Source organism: Conger conger, chromosome 9, assembly GCF_963514075.1.
Source record: "Conger conger chromosome 9, fConCon1.1, whole genome shotgun sequence".
Taxonomy (NCBI): domain Eukaryota; kingdom Metazoa; phylum Chordata; class Actinopteri; order Anguilliformes; family Congridae; genus Conger; species Conger conger.
In genome coordinates this window covers 1,244,075-1,262,802 of record NC_083768.1, presented here as the reverse complement: position 1 = coordinate 1,262,802, position 18,728 = coordinate 1,244,075, and the positions used below count along the sequence as shown (strand labels likewise).

The following is an 18,728-nucleotide window of genomic DNA, read 5'->3' as shown; positions in this document are numbered from 1 at the left end:
ATGTCATATCTAGTTTTACTTGTGTATGTCATATATAGTTTAACTTGTGTATATGTCATATCTAGTTTTACTTGTGTACATGTCATCTAGTTTTACTTGTGTATGTCATATATAGTTTAACTTGTGTACATGTCATATCTAGTTTTACTTGTGTATGTCATATATAGTTTAACTTGTGTATATGTCATATCTAGTTTTACTTGTGTACGTCATATTGCGGAAGCCAGTGCTGCTAAGGGGGCGACATGGCTCAGGCAGTAAGAGCAGTCGTCTCATTGGCTCAGGCAGTAAGAGCAGTCGTCTCATTGGCTCAGGCAGTAAGAGCAGTTGTCTCATTGGCTCAGGCAGTAAGAGCAGTCGTCTCATTGGCTCAGGCAGTAAGAGCAGTCGTCTCATTGGCTCAGGCAGTAAGAGCAGTCAGCTGGCAGCCGGAGGGTTGCCAGTTCGATCCCCCACCCAGGCTGTGTCGAAGTGTCCCTGAGCAAGACACTTAACTCCCAAATGCTCCTGACGAGCTGGTCGGTGCCTTGCATGGCAGCCAATCGCCGTTGGTGTGTGTGTGTGTATGAATGGGTGGATGAGAAGCATCAATTGTACAGCGCTTTGGAAAAAGGCGCTATATAAATGCCAACCATTTACCATGCTCTAACTTCAGCCTTTAAGGCCGTTCGGCAGTCCTGTTCATTTCACAGCCAATGGTTACCCTCATCTCCCTTCAAACAACTTCATTTTATTTTTACAGGCCAGCAGCTTCATGGTGATGGACTCATAGTCTCCAGCATGCCCTCCGGTTGGCATTGACTGGAGAAATTTCCTTGTCTCCCAGTAATGCTGCCAGGTTCTGTCCTTGGATGCTCCAAATCCAAAAACATTCACCTGAGACCAAAAGGAAGCAGATGGACAGTTTGATGTTGAACTGAGTAGATTTTGTGAGGCCCAGGTTACAAACAGCTGTGGAGGCATTCACTATGAGGCTGAGGTTATAGAGGCATTCACTATGAGGCTGAGGTTATAGAGGCATTCACTATGAGGCTGAGGTTATAGAGGCATTCACTATGAGGCTGAGGTTATAGAGGCATTCACTATGAGGCTGAGGTTATAGAGGCATTCACTACGAGGCTGAGGTTATGTAGGCATTCAGTACGAGGCTGAGGTTATAGAGGCATTCACTACGAGGCTGAGGTAATGTAGGCATTCAGTACGAGGCTGAGGTAATGTAGGCATTCAGTACGAGGCTGAGGTTATGTAGGCATTCACTATGAGGCTGAGGTTATAGAGGCATTCCCTATGAGGCTGACGTTATAGAGGCATTCACTATGAGGCTGAGGTTATAGAGGCATTCACTACGAGGCTGAGGTTACAGGCAGCTGTGGAGGCATTCAGTACGAGGCTGAGGTTATAGAGGCATTCACTATGAGGCTGACGTTATAGAGGCATTCACTATGAGGCTGAGGTTATAGAGGCATTCACTATGAGGCTGAGGTTATAGAGGCATTCACTATGAGGCTGAGGTTATAGAGGCATTCACTATGAGGCTGAGGTTATAGAGGCATTCCCTATGAGGCTGACGTTATAGAGGCATTCACTATGAGGCTGAGATTATAGAGGCATTCACTACGAAGCCGTCTATATCCAGACCGAGGCTGGGGATTAGCGAGGTCATGGTTTTTCGGTCCAGTAAGGATTACTTCTGATTTGTCACAGTTAAGTTTGGGATTAAATCCGAAAGGACAGTATTAAATCAGAAGCACCATGGAAACACTACATCTGTGGTCCTAACAAGACATTAAGAAGACTTATAAGTGATTCAGGAATGGTCAATGAAATTTGATGTTGCAAAAATTCTACCAGTGGCTCATCATGCATACAGTAAAAAAAGTATCAGGGCATTTCACCAACACTAGATGGCAGTATACGCCAGCTCAAACGTACACTGCATCTGACACTGCACTTTGCTTTTGCTTTTTTTCTTGGGTAAATTGGATAAAGCCAGTTTGTTAATGATATAGTTTGTTAAAATGTGTAATATGTGCTTACCTCATCACATACGTGGATGGCGAACATCAAGGTTAAGAAGCCGGTGGAGGGATATTGCCCATGGCGTTCAAGCCACACATCATAGACGTACTTTAAGAACGTGGGGTTGTATATTAACACCTGTGTTGAATGAAATCATAAAAGTCACAGAATGAGCACAAGAGACATACTACATGTGATATTTGTATATTCACACACTTGTACATACACACATACACACACACACACACACACAAAAGCATCTTGTGTGAACAAAGTGCGACACAAGACTCTTTCACCTTATTCTTGTCTGCATTAATCTTGGCCATCACCGGCATCCGGGTGCTGTTGAAAACAGAGAGATGTCAATAGCCTGCTGGGTGGCACTTAGTCCAATGACAATCCACAAGATCACAGAGTCCACTAGTACCCCAGGGCAGGACACTTGGAGCATCCATGGCAGCACTGAACCAAGAGCTGATAAAGGAGCCCTTTTTCCCTTTCTTTGTGCATAACTGTCTGTCTAGCTCATTTTGCCCCTCACCCTAACATTAAATGCAAAGCGTAATGATGAAAACTGTTGCTTCTTTTTCATCCAAAAACAAAGTGAGTGAGCACCACAGCAGCTTCTGACGAGGGCTCTTGTTTCTCAGAGCTGCATTCAGCTTCTTAGATCAATGTTCAAACACAAATGCATTCCCAATGTAGCCCATGGCCACCTACCGTTTCACAGTGCCTGTGGTCAGAGCACTAGTAATCCACTCCAGATCCAAAGTCTTGAATGGTATCAGCAGCAGACTTGTGTCCTTTTGCAGGTTTGTGGCACTTTCTGGGTACATGACACGATGGGTGGTTCTGTTCCCTACGTCCTTTTCATAGCCCAAAATGGGAGCTTTGTTCATTCTGCAGAGACAATATGTATCGCTCTTAGAGAACTGACTGCTATGTAAACTAGTCTTGACATTGATTTTAGACAATGCAATCATGATCGCTGCATTCTTGTGGCCCAAGTTTACCATACAACCAAGAAACATCATTATGGTTTCTGTAACGTGATGTGAGAAATATGTTTCAACACTATTGCCACAGAAAATACACTAACTGGTATTCAATTAACATTTCTATTGACTTAATCGATGCAAGCTTTGTAATTCAGGAGTTCAGGGTGGAAGAACACATGGTAGGACAAGCTGCCTCAGCTTTTAATAGTTAATCAGGGTAAATCATATTTTATTTCTAGAAACAAAAAACTGTGACATAATAAAAGCACAAAATTGCAATGCCAGATTGTTAAAGACGATTAAAGGCGAGAACAGCAGTTTAGATGTTTATCAGCCTCTTATTTGCAAAGCAGGGCAATAAAACTCCAGCCTCCCTCTCACTATGCTCATGGTTTGCAACCCTCACCTCCCCACGGAGTCAGACAATAAAAGGCAACTTTTATTACATTTCTGGTCAACATATTTCCGGTTTAGTAGAAATACAAGTTTGTTTTGCTAATTGTTCGATACAGACATGTATGGAACCAAATATCCCACCAACAGCTATGGCTGTTTTCTGACTAATTTTGAAGTTTATTTCATAATCCGTTCAGCCATTTTCTAGAAAATTATATATTAACCCAGCGCTATTTCTTATTGTTGCAGAAATGCATTGCAAGGTCATTTCAGTACCTCTCTGCCGTTCTCGAATGTTTCGACCAATCCACAGTACTCCCAATTAACGCAACTGACTCACGTGACCACAGTATGCTGTCTATGCACAGGAACTTACACATTTGAACAGTAGGTGTCGCTACTACACAAGATCACAAGAAACCAAACCTTATATTTTCCAAACATTACAAACAAAATGATTGCACCAATCACAATAATCATTCAATTCTCTCCATATTACTCTGCACTTTAAATAATCAGAAAGTCAGGGGACAGCTACAGTACTTTAAATGTCCCTGTCAAGGTAATTTATATGAATGAGAAAGAGCAGTGGTCCCTGTTTTTAGGTCAGGTCAGGCTGAGTCTTTCACCTTATGACGAAGTCATTGGAGTCAATGAGGGCTCCGTAATCAGATCCCTTGAGGTTCCCAGAATTCCCGACTACAGCGCAAGTCCTGCAGCGATTGGGCCCTGAGTCGTTGTAATGTCCCTCCCCAGGGACAACCTTGAATAGTTTCTGCACCAAAGCACTGTAGTTGGCATTTTTCTTAGTCTGTAGCCTCTGGGGACACAATAAAGATACACAAGAGTGTGTCAGGAGTCAGCTGCTCAAGAGTCAATCAACAAGAGCAACGGTAGCTATGGGAGCAGAATAAAGCCTTTCTTAGGCAGATGGCAGGTTATGCTGTATTTACATGGTTTTACTGCGATTACATTTGTCAACAGACCAAAACCAAAACACACACACCCACACACACACACATACACAGTTCAGTCAGAAGACTTCTGAAGAAACGATTACAATGCAAATGCAGTAACAGCATGTAATATAAGCAACAGCAGCATTGAAGCAACAGCATGCCAAAAAGAGCAATGCAGCAGAAAGAGCCAGGCAGAGCTATGGCTTTAGCATGCCAAATGAGCCAGGCAGAGCTATGGCTTTAGCATGCCAAATGAGCCAGGCAGCGCTATGGCTTTAGCATGCAGAATGAGGCAGGCAGAGCTATGGTTTTAGCATGCAGAATGAGGCAGGCAGCGCTATGGCTTTAGCGTGCCAAATGAGCCAGGCAGCGCTATGGCTTTAGCATGCAGAATTAGCCAGGCAGCGCTATGGCTTTAGCATGCAGAATGAGCCAGGCAGCGCTATGGCTTTAGCATGCAGAATGAGCCAGGCAGTGCTATGGCTTTAGCGTGCAGACTGAGCCAGCAGGTCAGCTTTTGGATGATTTCCAGCATCATAGGTACTTTTTTGTGTGCGTGCTTACCTGCCACCATTGAAAGGTGTCGTCAGACAGCATGGCGTTCTTCTGTGACAAGAGCGGCGATATGGACGTGTTAAAGCGCTTCCTGAACCAGGGGTCTTCATCCTCAACAGAGATGCACTGGCGGCAGGCACACAGTGCCCTGGAAACGGGTTTGTCGGACCGCCGAAAGACAAGTTGTGATAAGTATGATGACGTATTGCTGGAGCTAAATAAAACTATGGTAGTAGCACAGATGCAGAACAGCACAATCAAAAGCTTTCTTCGTGGATTCTTGAGGTCCACCATTTTGTAAATGATATGTGTTTACAGACTGGAAAGTTGCAAAAAGGAGGGAGAGCTTCCTCAATGGAGGGTTTGACTTCAGACGAGGGTTTGAAAGGATTGTATCAGAAACAAAGTGCATGACCTATTCAGGCAGGGAATGTTATCCTTTCAGAACAGTTCTCAGATGCATTCAAAAGCTAGATGCATGCAGTTTACACTTCGGGGGTTTTCTGCATGGTAAACTGCAAGTACGAGAGGTACTGACAGTCGTAGATTAGTAAGTAACTGACGTCTGAATAGGAGGGAAAATGTGACGGTTTGAAGTGCAAGCTTGTGCTTCCTGTTAGAGGGAGGGGTCCTGCTTTCTTCTTTTTGACTGAATGAGGTGGTAAAGAGATGGTGAAGCTGCTCTCTGCTGGAAATCACCCACCTAGAAAGAAAACAAAGGAGGACTGATTACACTCAACATATCTATGGTACATATCAGTAATGGGCCTGGAGCATTTCCCAACAGAGGGGATTGCTCTCCGTAGAATCCATTGGAACACATAAACAACTTAAATATTACCAGATTATTCAAAAAACTAAAATCCAACCTGAGACTGCTACACTTAAGGAAAATCTAATGTTTCTGCTTAAAAATCTGTCAAATGAACATGTACATGTAAGCTATTGTAAGTATTCACTGTTCTGCATGTAAATGAGAGGCTTAGCACAATAGACACATAGACAGCAAGGTTTATTTTGAGGGGACATAGTGCATTGAAGGTGAGTATAACAGTAGTAATTATCGATAAGTTTGGTTAATGTACAATCAATATTAATTTGTTCTGTATACATCTATATCAATACATGTAGTCTGGTGCAACCAGGCACACACAAATAAAAAAATTAGTGTACTGTATAATACTGTGATCATATCGCGTACAGTTTATGTATATTACAAAACCAAATGTAGATACTTTGTATCTTATATTATTTGGTGTACCCCAAATATTACTTTGTCATAAAAGATGCCTTGGGTCCATACAATGCCCATACTACTTCTGATAAACTACCTACAAGGAGATAAAATAATAGGTAGATATTGCACATGATTATAGTTACATATTGCACATGATTATAAGTTGATATTGCAGTGATTAGAGGTAGATATTGTACATGATTATAAGTAGACATTGCACATGGTTATAGTTAGATATTACACGTGATTATAGGTAGATATTGATTATAAGTTGATATTACACGTGATTATAGGTAGATATTGCACATGATTATAGTTAGATATTACACGTGATTATAGGTAGATATTGCACATGATTATAGTTACATATTGATTATAAGTTGATATTACACGTGATTATAGGTAGATATTGCACATGATTATAGTTAGATATTACACGTGATTATAGGTAGATATTGCACATGATTATAGTTACATATTGATTATAAGTTGATATTACACGTGATTATAGGTAGATACTGCACACACTGCCGCGGTGGCGAAACAGGCTAAGACGCAGCAGACTTGCGGTTGCAGTTTGCTGCAGTTGCACACCGGGGTTCGATTCTCGGTCCTGCCAAAAGCCAAGTTTGGCCGGCTCACGTGGGGCAGCAATAATTGGCTCGCTGCTCCAGAGGGAGGGACTTGGCAGGGTTATTAGATCGCCGCACAATAAGCACCTCGGGCGCCTCGGAATCACGGCAACGGGCACGAGACGAGACGGCTTGAAGAAGGCGTGTCGCTCTCATTCGGGCCGCCCAGGGTACATCTAATACGACTACCTCCAATTGAATCAGACGAGGTACAATTGGCTACCAAATTGGGAGAAAAAGGGAAAAATCTAAAAAAAAAAAAAAAAAAGATATTGCACATGATTATAGGTTGATATTGCACGTGATTGCACTCTTTAGGTTCAATCTCCCACACCAGGCAGGTTAGAGGTTCCTCATTTTATGAGAGTTCTACAGTCCCCTCCAAAAATATTTGAATAGCAATTTCTTTGTTTTTGCTATACACTGAAGACAATTGAGTTTGAGGTCAAAAGATGTAGATGAGATGACAGATCTGAATTTCAGCCTTTATTTCCTGGTATTTTTGTCTAGATTTGTTAAACAACTAAGAACATCACCTTTTATATCAGACCACCCATTTGTGTTAGAAATGATAAACCAACATCAAGACCAGAGAGCTGTCTTTGGGAGAAAGGCAAGCTATTTTGAAGCTTAGAAAAGAGGGGAAATCCATTGCACAAGCATTGAGGATAGCTTGTACAACAACTTGGAATGACCTGAAAAAGAAAGAAACCACTGGTGTACTGAGTGTTGGTGCGTTTTTGCTTGTTGTTGCGCTTTTATTGAAAACATCAGCTAATCAGAGAAAATAGTGAATTACACCCACCAGTAATGGTGCTTCTGGCAAATCGACCCTGATTGAAAAGATATTAAAATAATGTAAATAAAACATGACATGCCAAAGAAGGCGTATTGCTAGGTGGCGTAGCCACAAACCATATCACAAACCATGTATAAAAATTATATATACAGTTGGATAATTTAGTTTGTAAGTTTTTTAATGATATTAATGATGTTAGAGTGACATTTATTTACACACACTCAAATTTCAGCCATGTTATATTATTTTTCATTCATGAACTTAATTACCATACACGTGAAGATAATTTGGGACAGCCTGAAAATAAAAAGATTTAAAGAAGGAAAAAATTATATTCAAAATGTTTTACTTTATTTTGTTGCAGTAATATCTTATACTTGATAATCAGTATCATGCATGACATTTGTATCATCTTAACAAATAAGGCCCAAATGCTACACTGTGTCCCGGTACCCTGTCTCCTGCCTACTTCCTGGGTGACCATCGCCACGCCCACTTCAATGAGTGAGTCACAGAATAAATGTCATGTGACCATGAGCAATTTATATACACGGTATTTGAGGTGAAAATGCTGAATGACAATGATTAGCTAGTCAAGGCGAAAAACTCAAAATACTTAATGCGTCCCAAATTCTGAATCTGAATTCACCCTAATGTAGTGAATAGTAAACCAAGAAATAAACGTAATTTGTGATGAACGAGTAGGCTACATTCAGTCTATCGACTAAAAGCGGTAATAGCATTCTTCTAAACCAGTGTTTTTTGTATAGAACGGTGTAGGGTGTGTTGTAGATATTTACTCCATAAAAATATCCATCCATCCATCCATTACCTGAACCCGCTTATCCTGATCAGGGTCGCAGGGGGGCTGGAGCCTATCCCAGCATACATTGGGCGAAAGGCAGGAATACACCCTGGACAGGTCGCCAGTCTATCTCAGGGCACACACACCATTCACTCACACACTCATACCTACGGGCAATTTAGACTCTCCAATCAGCCTAACGTGCATGTCTTTGGACTGTGGGAGGAAACCGGAGTACCCGGAGGAAACCCACGCAGACACGGGGAGAACATGCAAACTCCGCACAGAGAGGCCCCGGCCGACGGGGATTCGAACCCAGGACCTCCTTGCTGTGAGGCGGCAGTGCTACCCACTGCACCACCATAAAAATATGTTCTTTTACATATTAGACACATAAAATAAGCCACGGCCATGCTTAAAAATTTTATTTATTTTTTTTAAAAGAAGAAAAATAACAAATTGAACGCCATATCTGGGTTAAGGGAGCTGCATCTTCACTGGGCATTGTAAGATGGAAATGAGGGTTTTTAAGAACAGGCTGTATAGACCTATGTTTGTTAATGGATTTGCGGCAAGATCCATAGCCTTATACGCGATTACGCGGATATATTGCAAAATACGACGTCTGCTGTCCAAATTCACTCTTTATTTAGTAAACTATACAAGGTGCATCTCAAAAAATTTGTATATGGTGGAAAAGTTTCTTTTTTTCTGTCATTTGTTTCAAAAAGTTAAACTTTCTTATATTCTAGATTCATTACACATAAAGTGAAATATTTCAAGCCTTTTTTTGTTTTAATCTTGACGATTACGTCTTACAGCTCCAGTATCTGAAAATATTACAATATTACATGAGACCAGTCAAAAAAAAGATTTATAATACAGAAATGTCGGTCTTCTGAAAAGTATGTTCATTTATGCTCTCAATACATGGTCGGGCAATCATGGGGAAAACTGCTGACGTGACAGTTGCCCAGTAGACACTCATTGACACCCTCCACAAGGAGGGTAAGCCATAGAAGGTCGTTGCTGAAAGGGCTGGCTGTTCGCAGAGTGTTGTATCAACGCATATTCATGGAAAGTTGACTGGAAGTTGCTTGAAGTCCAGTGTGTCCAAGTTTCCACAGTCAGTGATGATTTGGGGTGCCATGTCATCTGCTGGTGTTGGTCCACTGTGTTTTATCAAGTCCAGAGTCAACGCAGCAGATTACCAGGAGATTTTAGAGTACTTCATGCTTCCGTCTGCTGACAAGCTTTATGGAGATGCTGATTTCCTTTTCCAGCAGGACTTGGTATCTGCCCACAGTGTCAAATCTACTAGTAACTGGTTTGTTGACCATGGTATTACTGTGCTTGATTGACCTGAACCACATAGATAATCATCGAGATTCAAAATAATAAATAATTGAAATATTTCACTTTATGTGTAATGAATCTAGAATATGTGAAAGTTTCAATTAAACAGAAAAAAGTAACTTTTCCACGGTATTCTAATTTTTTTTAGATAAACATGTGTAGCGTATTAAATTGATATTCACAAAGTAGGGATTAGTAATAAGTGAATAGTGAGCCATTTCAGATACAGCCAATGGGTGCGTCCCATTATTCTGAAAATGCATACTTCACTCCACTTTGTCCCAAACGTTACGGTGCCCTGAGATGGAAGGGCTACGTATAAACACCGCTATAATTTCTACATGGGAACCCAAAGTGTATACAAAATACCCTTTAATAAAATCTGAAAATTTGCACTTTAATCACATGTTAATTGTGTGATTTCAAATCTAAAATTGTAGCAAATCAGAGGCAAATAAATACATTCCGAGCCTTGAGAGATATAACCCATCACATTACATTACATTACATTACATTACATTACAAGGCATTTAGCAGACGCTCTTATCCAGAGCGACGTACAACGAAGAGCAAATCAAACACAAGTATGAGTGCTAAGAGGACCTGAGAGCCCAGTACAGTTCCGAGTCTTAGTGTAAACATACAGATACAATCGGAACCCTTGAAGAATAACCCGATGTACAAGGAGGGGTTTGGAGAGACGCTATTAAACGACTAATCCTGTTATATCGGCCTCCTCCTCGTTCTCCTTTTATAAAATAGTGTCAGAAGTAAAACTAAAAAAGAAATACTACAACAAAGTTAATCAAACCAGCGCCACCATTCATGTGAATAACTTACCTTGATGTCCGCTGCGGGAAAGGTGAAGTTACATTTCCATCGCCGATGAGGACTGAAAAAACAAAAGCATTTATGCACCTACACTACAGGTGCGTCCCAATAGACGGAAAGTGTATAGGCATACAGCACTCCTTTGCGCCACATTATTTCGCAGAAGTGGAGGAGTGGCCCTGGGGGAGTGGAGTAAAGGATGGTGGAGTGAAAGATTGTGGGACGCAGTCTAGCACTGAATGGAGGCGAGTCGCGCACATTAAACTATGAGAAGTTAACGAGCACACCTGCGGACGATGGCGTATGACAGGTGAACACAGCGATGCAGCTTACGCCGGCCGGCAAACGCAAATGATCGGCCGAAATGGATAAGCCGTTTATAAACGGTATAGAATTGCGTCAGGACTTGATAAAAAAGACAGGCCATATCAAGTGAATTCACTCATGTATGCGCTGGGAGACGAAGCTGACGAAATTCTGTCAGGAAAAGGAAGGTGATTTTTTGAAAGGGCACGGTTCAACATGCGCAAACAAGAGCCAGGGCTAAGCGCAGTGATGTTCATTACTGCAGTCCACACACTAGCCGAACACTGTCACGGTGAAAAAAACAGCAGCCACTGATACGTGGTGCAGCAGCTGAAGAACAAATCGCTAATGATATTTACACAGAAGAGAAATGCCTGAGGGCACAGCTGGAGAGACTGCCCAGCAAAAGTGTCGGCAGTGCCGAAAAATTGGACATTTTGCAAAAAGGTGATGCTCACCACAGACAGTGGATAATATTAGCGGCACAGAGTCAGATGAATATGCATTCCTGGGTGACGTGTCAGCGCAAGGCAAAAGTGTATGGGCCCAAAAGGTAGAAATTAATGGGGAATATATTGAATTTAGTGGTCCATCCCCAGTGAGTCCACAGCAGCATGGAGCCCTGCACCCTCCTTTTAAAGTCCTGTACGGTCCAGGGGATACTGTCCTTAATGTTCAGGGATGTTTCACAGCTCAACTGCAGATTTCACAGCTCAAACACAGAGCGTCAGAGCAGGACATGCATGTGGTGTCAGGTCTTTCAAAGCCACTTCTGGGTTCACCATGCCACTGAGTCGCTGCAGCTAATTCAGCGCACTCACGTTGTGCCGGCTGCAGGGGAGGAGTTTGTGAAGGGCCATCCAACTGTGTTCAAGGGCTGGGGAAGATTGGAGAACCAGACACGATTTCACACTGTGTTCAAGGGCTGGGGAAGATTGGAGAACCAGACACGACTTCACACACTCCCTAACTGCAGCCAGGAGAGAGTCTGGCTGACGACAGAATGCACATGGGTCAGTACTGCGGCAGGTACAGACGCCTCGGCCTTATCGGGTCAGAACGCATGGCGGGCTGATGGAGGAACCACATTCACCTGTGGGCAACACTGGAGCCAGAGCCCTCAGACATGCTGCGGCACCAAGCTCCTCAGACACACCAGGGGGCTGAGAATCCTGCAGGAGGGCACACCTCCCTGACCCGGAGAGGAGAGTCACTAAACCACCCCTTAAACTGCACTGCAGAGGAGAGTCACTAAACCACCCCTTCTCTGCACTGCAAAGGAGAATTACTAAACCACCCCTTAAACTGGACTGCAGAGGAGAGTCACTAAACCACCCCTTCTCTGCACTGCAAAGGAGAATCACTAAACCACCCCTTAAACTGGACTGCAGAGGAGAGTCACTAAACCACCCCTTCTCTGCACTGCAAAGGAGAATCACTAAACCACCCCTTAAACTGGACTGCAGAGGAGAGTCACTAAACCACCCCTTAAACTGCACTGCAGAGGAGAGTCACTAAACCACCCCTTCTCTGCACTGCAAAGGAGAATCACTAAACCACCCCTTAAACTGCACTGCAAAGGAGAATCACTAAACCACCCCTTAAACTGGACTGCAGAGGAGAGTCACTGAACCACCCCTTCTCTGCACTGCAAAGGAGAATCATTAAACCACCCCTTCTCTGCACTGCAAAGGAGAATCACTAAACCACCCCTTCTCTGCACTGCAAAGGAGAATCACTAAACCACCCCTTCTCTGCACTGCAAAGGAGAATCATTAAACCACCCCTTCTCTGCACTGCAAAGGAGAATCACTAAACCACCCCTTAAACTGGACTGCAGAGGAGAGTCACTGAACCACCCCTTAAACTGCACTGCAAAGGAGAATCATTAAACCACCCCTTCTCTGCACTGCAAAGGAGAATCACTAAACCACCCCTTAAACTGGACTGCAGAGGAGAGTCACTGAACCACCCCTTAAACTGGACTGCAGAGGAGAGTCACTGAACCACCCCTTAAACTGGACTGCAGAGGAGAGTCACTAAACCACCCCTTAAACTGGACTGCAGAGGAGAGTCAGTGAACCACCCCTTAAACTGGACTGCAGAGGAGAGTCACTAAACCACCCCTTAAACTGGACTGCAGAGGAGAGTCAGTGAACCACCCCTTAAACTGGACTGCAGAGGAGAGTCACTAAACCACCCCTGAAACTGGACTGCAAAGGAGAGTCACTAAACCACCCCTTAAACTGGACTGCAGAGGAGAGTGACTGAACCACCCCTTAAACTGGACTGCAGAGGAGAGTCACTAAACCACCCCTTAAACTGGACTGCAGAGGAGAATCAGTGAACCACCCCTTAAACTGGACTGCAGAGGAGAGTCACTAAACCACCCCTGAAACTGGACTGCAAAGGAGAGTCACTAAACCACCCCTTAAACTGGACTGCAGAGGAGAGTGACTGAACCACCCCTTAAACTGGACTGCAGAGGAGAGTCACTAAACCACCCCTTAAACTGGACTGCAGAGGAGAGTCACTGAACCACCCCTTAAACTGGACTGCAGAGGAGAGTCACTAAACCACCCCTTAAACTGGACTGCAGAGGAGGCGTCACTGAACCACCCCTTAAACTGGACTGCAAAGGAGAGTAACTAAACCACCCCCTGAACTGGACTTCAAAGGAGAGAGACCAGAGAGGCCTTAATCAGATACGGGGGCTTGTTTTCCTACCAACTGTGTTACTTTAAAAAAAAGGAGAGGTTAAATGTTACAAAAGGTTGTGTAGTTCTTCTTTGCTTAACAGGGGAGATGTCCTGGGATGGGTTAATTCCAGGAGCTGTGAGAGATGACTTTTGAGCAGGGTGTATGAGGAGGGGGTTGTAGAGATGCTATTAAACAGCTAGTCCTGTTATATCGACCTCCTCATCATTCTCCTTACTGTATATTGTATTGTACCAGACATCTAGATTCAGGACAGTTTTGTGAAGTGTGTTTGGTCAACCCAATGTGGTGCACTCGGGTGAACCCTTTTGATTTATGATGATTCCAGTACATTACATAAAATTATTGGCATTTGGTAGACGCTCTTATCCAGAGCGACGTACAGTTGATTAGACTAAGCAGGAGATAATCTGGAGCAATGCAGGGTTAAGGGCCTTACTCAAGGGCCCAACAGCTGTGCAGATCTTATTGTGGCTAGACCGGGATTAGAACCACTGACCTTGCATGTCCCAGTCATTTACCTTAACCACTCCGCTACAGGCCGCCCTGATGACATCATGGAAATTTTCTTGTGTCAGGTCCATTGGTTCCTGAGCAGTTTGTTGTGTGTGATGACAATGTGGAAATGTTCCTGCATGAGATCCATTGTTTCAGTTGCCTACAATGTCAACACTACCAAACAGGACATCCTCAATTGACTTCCTGAAGCGTGCCAGCCTTCAGAACAAGGAACCGAAATGACAGATGTTCCAATCAAAGTCTTTATTAACTTTGGGGCAGGTTAAGCAGGCGTAGGTCGACCGCAGGAAAACAAGTATATAGAAGACTAGACAGTTTGTAAACTATAATCCAGGCAGGGGTTCGGTTTCTAGTTCTGTCTGTTAGTTTATTCGTTTTTTTCTTGTAATTTATCATTTTTCATTATCATATCTGGTTTTCTGTTATCACCATTACTGTTCATTGCATTTCGTCTCCGCCGATGTTTTCGAGCCGCCGTCACTCCCCTGTCTGCGTGTTGCACTATTCGGGTGATTTCGGAGATTTACGGTTTCCCACGATTCCTCCCCAGTCTCGCATTTCCTTTCTTCCTGCTTTTCTCGCTACTTCATGTTGTATAGCACTATACTGACTAATAACTACTAATATAGATATTCTACAGTACTAACTGGGGCGTAGATTTAGGGGGGACAGGGGGGGACGTGTCCCCCTCAATATTTAGAAGAGGTGAATTTGTCCCCCCAAAACATAATGAATGATAACCTCCTCTCTAGTACAGGTATAAATAACAGCACAGAGGGTCTAAACGCTTAGATATCTTTCTTGCCTATTTTACAATTATTTCATACACCCCCACTGGACCATACCATCTTAACCTTGCTGGGTCTGCCGGCCTCGCTGACTCGCAGTTGCGATATGTCTACCGTTGCGGGAGCATGATAGTGTCGGAAATCAAGTGTAAGTAGCTATCACGCTTGTTTTACCTTCAGTGTTTCTGAATGAGAGTATCTGCGGATGAAACGCTAACGTTATCTAGTTTATAACTTGTGCCTGAAGTTATCTGAGGTGCGTTCAGCAAACAGGCGAACGTTTGCAAACAATTACATTTTTTTCCGTTAGCATTCTGTTTGCTGTGTTTGCAAACGGTCTGAAAGATTTGCGGCGAACAATGAGGAAGCTAGACTGAGGTAAATGTGAAGATAAATTGATGCAGAAGAGGAGTAAATTGGTTCATAAAAATTCACCAGAATGCAGGAAATTAAGTGAGAGATTTCCTGGGGGAGAACACCCAATGTTGAAATGAAACCTATGCCCCTTGAGTACTAATATACTATATTAACACACTTACTGTCTGTCTAACTAATAAACTAACAGTCACTTATTTTGGGTATTTAGATTTATACACTTACTATAACTTACAAACAATTATCTCCCATTTCTAGTCTGCTCTGTAACTCCGCCTCTCTGTTCTATCACTATGTAATGTCCACGTCCTAATCCGGAGCCGAATGTCTTTCATGTGGGTCTGTGGGCATCCAGTCCACGTTTTCGTTTCCTCTTTGTTATTGTATCAGTACCCTATTATGTTCTCCGCATGTTGTCCATTTGTTTAGCCCACCTCACTCCCGTGCCCCGCCTAGTTTGGTCTGGTCTTGGTATTTAAACACCTGTCTCTGCATTGTTCTTTGTCTGAACGTTGATCAATATCGGGTTGCCAATTCATAGTAAGCCTGTATATTTGAGATTCAAGAACGACACGAGTTTGCCTCATCCTTCTGGTTTTTTTTGCTTGTTTGATTATTTGATTATTCGTTTTGGCCCTTTTTGTACTCCAGCTTGTGACTCTCAGATTATAGGCCCCTGCTTTGTTTTTTGACCATTATTTTGCATCTCGATTCTGGCATTGTTTGAACTCTGTTTACCTGGCTTGATTCTGGGATTGTTTGAACTCTGTTTACCTGGCTTGATCCTGGACTGATTAAAGAACAACATTTTTGCATACTCCCTGGTCTGTGTCTGGGTCCTCTGAACGGTACCTCACACATAAAATTAAAGAAAACCAAAACGTAGTCGTGGTTACAGGCAGAAGGTCGATAACAGTAAGGCAGTCCAAACAGGCAGATAAACAGAAACAAAATCCGGGATGTGAGATATAGCTCAAGTCTGGAGACATGGAACACTGGATGGAGTCAGGCCCTATGCCTGGAAGGTGGGGGTGTGATGGGAGATGGAGTCAGGAATTGAGAAGGTGGGGGGTGTGATGGGAGATGGAGTCAGGCATTGAGAAGGTGGGGGGTGTGATGGGAGATGGAGTCAGGCATTTAGAAGGTGGGGGGTGTGATGGGAGATGGAGTCAGGCATTGAGAAGGTGGGGGGTGTGATGGGAGATGGAGTCAGGCATTGAGAAGGTGGGGGGGGGTGATGGGAGATGGAGTCAGGCATTGAGAAGGTGGGGGGTGTGATGGGAGATGGAGTCAGGCATTGAGAAGGTGGGGGGTGTGATGGGAGATGGAGTCAGGCATTGAGAAGGTGGGGGGTGTGATGGGAGATGGAGTCAGGCATTGAGAAGGTGGGGGGTGTGATGGGAGACGGAGTCAGGCATTGAGAAGGTGGGGGGTGTGATGGGAGACGGAGTCAGGCATTGAGAAGGTGGGGGGTGTGATGGGAGACGGAGTCAGGCATTGAGAAGGTGGGGGGTGTGATGGGAGATGGAGTCAGGCATTGAGAAGGTGGGGGGTGTGATGGGAGATGGAGTCAGGCATTGAGAAGGTGGGGGGTGTGATGGGAGATGGAGTCAGGCATTGAGAAGGTGGGGGGTGTGATGGGAGACGGAGTCAGGCATTGAGAAGGTGGGGGGTGTGATGGGAGACGGAGTCAGGAATTGAGAAGGTGGGGGGTGTGATGGGAGATGGAGTCAGGCATTTAGAAGTTGGGGGGTGTGATGGGAGATGGAGTCAGGCATTGAGAAGGTGGGGGGTGTGATGGGAGATGGAGTCAGGCATTGAGAAGGTGGGGGGTGTGATGGGAGATGGAGTCAGGCATTGAGAAGGTGGGGGGTGTGATGGGAGATGGAGTCAGGCATTGAGAAGGTGGGGGGTGTGATGGGAGATGGAGTCAGGCATTGAGAAGGTGGGGGGTGTGATGGGAGATGGAGTCAGGCATTGAGAAGGTGGGGGGTGTGATGGGAGATGGAGTCAGGCATTGAGAAGGTGGGGGGTGTGATGGGAGATGGAGTCAGGCATTGAGAAGGTGGGGGGTGTGATGGGAGATGGAGTCAGGCATTGAGAAGGTGGGGGGTGTGATGGGAGATGGAGTCAGGCATTGAGAAGGTGGGGGGTGTGATGGGAGATGGAGTCAGGCATTGAGAAGGTGGGGGGTGTGATGGGAGATGGAGTCAGGCATTGAGAAGGTGGGGGGTGTGATGGGAGATGGAGTCAGGCATTGAGAAGGTGGGGGGTGTGATGGGAGATGGAGTCAGGCATTGAGAAGGTGGGGGGTGTGATGGGAGATGGAGTCAGGCATTGAGAAGGTGGGGGGTGTGATGGGAGATGGAGTCAGGCATTGAGAAGGTGGGGGGTGTGATGGGAGATGGAGTCAGGCATTGAGAAGGTGGGGGGTGTGATGGGAGATGGAGTCAGGCATTGAGAAGGTGGGGGGTGTGATGGGAGATGGAGTCAGGCATTGAGAAGGTGGGGGGTGTGATGGGAGATGGAGTCAGGACATGGCGGCCCCGAGGAGCAATGATGTGCATCCTCCACCCAGGGGAGCGAGGCCTCCCAGGAGGGCAGGGATTTCTCCACCAGGCAGTGCAGTGTCTTTGCCGACTCCTGGCTCGTCCGCTCAGTCTGGCCGGCGGTCTGGGGGTGAAAGCTAGACAGCAGCTGGGTCTTGGCCTCCAGAGCGGACAGCATGACCTCTAAAAGCGACTGGAGAACTGAGGACCACGGCCCCTGGTCACCTCCAGGGGCAGGCCGTGCAGACGGAAGGCGTGGAGGAACAGGAGCTCCGCTGTCTCTTTCCAGGAGGGTAGTTTGGGGAGAGCAAACAAAGTGAACAAACTGGTCCACCATGATGAGGACCACGGACGCCTTGGTTTTGCCACAATGGCTTTTTATGTTTTTTTATGTTTTGGTTGAAGCTTTCTCTGTCAGAGAAACTTTTCTGGGCCTGAAAAACTCAAATTAGCATTTCCCTAAAACTTTTTCCCTCCGTCTTGCGACCACAAACTTGCCAACTATTAATGGATGGGGAAATAATTCAGTACATCTTGTTTCAAAATGCATAAAATAAAGGTATATTTTAATGACAATCAAAATGGCAGAGATGCAGGTTGCTTAGCTTTGCAGTGGCATAGCTTTGTCAGATAGGCAAATGAGGGATTGTAACAGACATTTAAACCAGGAGTGCCCAAATTTTTGCACCCCACTGTAAAAATACTTGGAAATAAAAACTGAAATTCGGATACGAATCTCATGTACAGCTTCTGACCTCAAACCCAATTGTCTTCAGTGTATAATTGGCCTTGCTGTTCCAATCATTTTGGAGGGGACTGCATAAACACAACAAAACCAATGGTCACCATTTAAAATAAATTGTTACATTTGTGGTGTTAAATATGT

At 44.4% G+C, this 18,728-nt stretch overlaps 1 protein-coding gene across 1 annotated transcript; it reads right to left on the bottom strand.

Moving 5' to 3' along the window:
• Positions 1 to 219: 219 nt before the first annotated feature.
• On the bottom strand, positions 220 to 18,020 carry LOC133136624 (CMP-N-acetylneuraminate-beta-galactosamide-alpha-2,3-sialyltransferase 1-like). The gene is made up of 9 exons (XM_061254261.1): positions 17,868 to 18,020; positions 12,032 to 12,085; positions 11,715 to 11,770; positions 4,937 to 5,075; positions 4,043 to 4,233; positions 2,740 to 2,919; positions 2,316 to 2,361; positions 2,038 to 2,157; positions 220 to 876 (listed from the first exon to the last, which is right to left on the bottom strand). Exons 1-9 carry the CDS (start codon positions 18,018 to 18,020, stop codon positions 706 to 708), a joined length of 1,110 nt encoding a protein of 369 aa, XP_061110245.1. The 3' UTR covers positions 220 to 705.
• Between the last annotated feature and the right edge of the window lie 708 nt (positions 18,021 to 18,728).

Excerpts from the sequence above, each read along its gene's own strand:
- LOC133136624 (XM_061254261.1), bottom strand. The coding sequence starts at position 18,020 with ATGCTGTCCGCTCTGGAGGCCAAGACCCAGCTGCTGTCTAGCTTTCAC. Across the intron at positions 4,234-4,936 it reads ACACCTTTCAATGGTGGCAG|AGGCTACAGACTAAGAAAAA; the intron begins GTAAGCACGCAC and ends TTGTGTCCCCAG. Across the intron at positions 877-2,037 it reads CCATCCACGTATGTGATGAG|GTGAATGTTTTTGGATTTGG; the intron begins GTAAGCACATAT and ends TTTTGGTCTCAG.